The 2,005-nt window shown below is 39.8% G+C and overlaps 1 protein-coding gene across 1 annotated transcript; it reads right to left on the reverse strand.

Annotated features, from left to right (window-relative positions):
* Positions 1-1,090: 1,090 nt before the first annotated feature.
* On the reverse strand, positions 1,091-1,756 carry LOC103973771 (transcription factor ILI6-like). Its single transcript, XM_009388421.3, has 2 exons — positions 1,475-1,756; positions 1,091-1,394 (listed from the first exon to the last, which is right to left on the reverse strand). The coding sequence occupies exons 1-2, from the start codon at positions 1,601-1,603 to the stop codon at positions 1,242-1,244; spliced, it is 282 nt and encodes a 93-aa protein (XP_009386696.2). The 5' UTR covers positions 1,604-1,756; the 3' UTR covers positions 1,091-1,241.
* Positions 1,757-2,005: the final 249 nt, after the last annotated feature.

A 2,005-nucleotide genomic window follows, 5' to 3' on the forward strand; every position in this document is an offset into this window, starting at 1 on the left:
TAAAAAAAATTTAAATAATGAATAAATCACCCAAATCAGCATACTTCAATTGGTCTTGCTTCAAAACCGAGCTCTGATATCATATTTATTGATTTTCTATAGAACAAACTGAACTCTAATATCATATTTATTGATTTTCTATAGAACACAGTCGAAAAGTTGAGCAGTACTTTGAATATATAGTTCGTTGGATGAGTCCAAGAACACATATTTATAGTAGAAAAAGATCAAATAAAATTTTTAAACAATGAATAAATCACCCACGTAAGTAACAGCCTACGTAAATTAAACTATCCATGCTCATCCACTCGTCCATTTGAACGGTTCCAAACTGGATGAACATTTCCACATGGATTAGTGGTTTTGAATTAGTTTTTGTCACAGCTAACGATAACGATAACCTTTCCAGAAATCCCCGAAAGTTGTACTCTGCATTATCGATCGTGGCATTCGAACTAATACATTATTGTTTTTATCTGCTTGATAAATGATTGTTGTACTGGTTTTGCTGTTTCAAATGGCACTTCCAGAATTGGTACAGATTATTGTAATCCAAACAGTCAAATAACTACATAAACTTCTTAAGATTTATAATGATGTTTGAGTTAAATCATGCTCATTTGTACTTTCAAATGCATGATGAGCCTCTAAGCTTGAGCTGGCTATGGCTAGAATCTTGCTCAAACAGTCACCAGAGAGAACCCGACATGTTCATGTCACATGCCAAGCTTCATTCTTGAAAACTTTTGGTTTCTTCCATAATAATGGCGGTTTACTTTATCAAAAGCAACTCCAGTTGATAGATTACTTAACGAGACAGAAGATTGTTTATGTTGAGATCGTGTACTGCTTTAAGCTACTCCAGTTTTGGTGACAAGAGGGCAAAAACAAGGTAATTATGATCTTGAAATAGTAGATTCTCTCCCCACCACCGTCAAAAGAACACAACCCACAGCCACTCTTGCTATGTTTCCCACTTCATGTTGCAGTCAATAACACTTGGCGTTTTAAGAGAAAGAAGCTGGCCTTCCAAGAACGCTGATACAAGTAAACCATTTTAAGAAAGACATTGAAGACAACAAATGGATCAGATATGGATCGAATATTTCTAGCAAAAATTAACTCGTGAGTTCATGAAAGATGGAGAACTGGATTGCAGTCTTTCTTTATTTCTTCGTCTCCAAAGAACACTAGCTTTGGACTCGAGCAAATGATCAGCCTAAACTGGATGTATGAATGGATCACTTGAGCAAGCTCCTAATGATGGCAGCCTGAGCGCTACTGGCTTCCGTGGTGGCGAGCAATTCTGAGAGCCGTTCGCTCAAGTCATCCACCTCCCGGTGTAAGCTTCGGATGTAGTTGCAGGTCTCCTGCAGCACCTTAGCTGCTGATACCTGCATCGATAGACAACCATCTTAGTGGCGAACGTACGATCCGTTCCTGATCTCACCATGCAAGTGATATGAGTACTTACTCTCTCGGCGCCACGGATGCGGGCCTCGGGGAGAACAGCTTGCAACTTAGACACCAGGTCATTAATCTGTTCATCTGTGATCCTCGACGAGCTCGTCGACTGCCGTGATCGAGCCCTCCTGCTTGACATCTGTCGAATCCAAGGCAAGCTGTAGATACAGGAAGATGGTAGCCCAAAATACAAGGCTTGAGGAAATAGATTTTGTTAGGGTGATTCAAGTCAGAAAGAGGAGAGGTAGTGAATGGAGGGACAATGAGAAGAACACAAAAAGTTGTTGAAAAGAGGAGGAAGATAGGTGCATGAGAGAAAGAGATGGGCATCTGAACAATTTAAATAGGGATATTGGAGATGGAGAGAGAGAGAGAGAGAGAGAGAGAGAGAGAGAGAGAGTCACATCCAGGGGGGGAACGTAGACCATATTATATTGCGTACTTCAAAAAAAATGTGCCATGCACTATTTACACTGGTAGACATATAAAAATGATTTCAAGGAATAGGCTGCCTTATAAAGAACGGGAAACAAGAGTCATA

The sequence above is a fragment of the Musa acuminata genome, chromosome BXJ1-8 (genome assembly GCF_036884655.1).
Source record: "Musa acuminata AAA Group cultivar baxijiao chromosome BXJ1-8, Cavendish_Baxijiao_AAA, whole genome shotgun sequence".
NCBI classification, from domain to species: Eukaryota; Viridiplantae; Streptophyta; class Magnoliopsida; order Zingiberales; family Musaceae; genus Musa; species Musa acuminata.

Excerpts from the sequence above, each read along its gene's own strand:
- LOC103973771 (XM_009388421.3), bottom strand. The coding sequence starts at position 1,603 with ATGTCAAGCAGGAGGGCTCGATCACGGCAGTCGACGAGCTCGTCGAGG. Across the intron at positions 1,395-1,474 it reads GCATCCGTGGCGCCGAGAGA|GTATCAGCAGCTAAGGTGCT; the intron begins GTAAGTACTCAT and ends CTATCGATGCAG.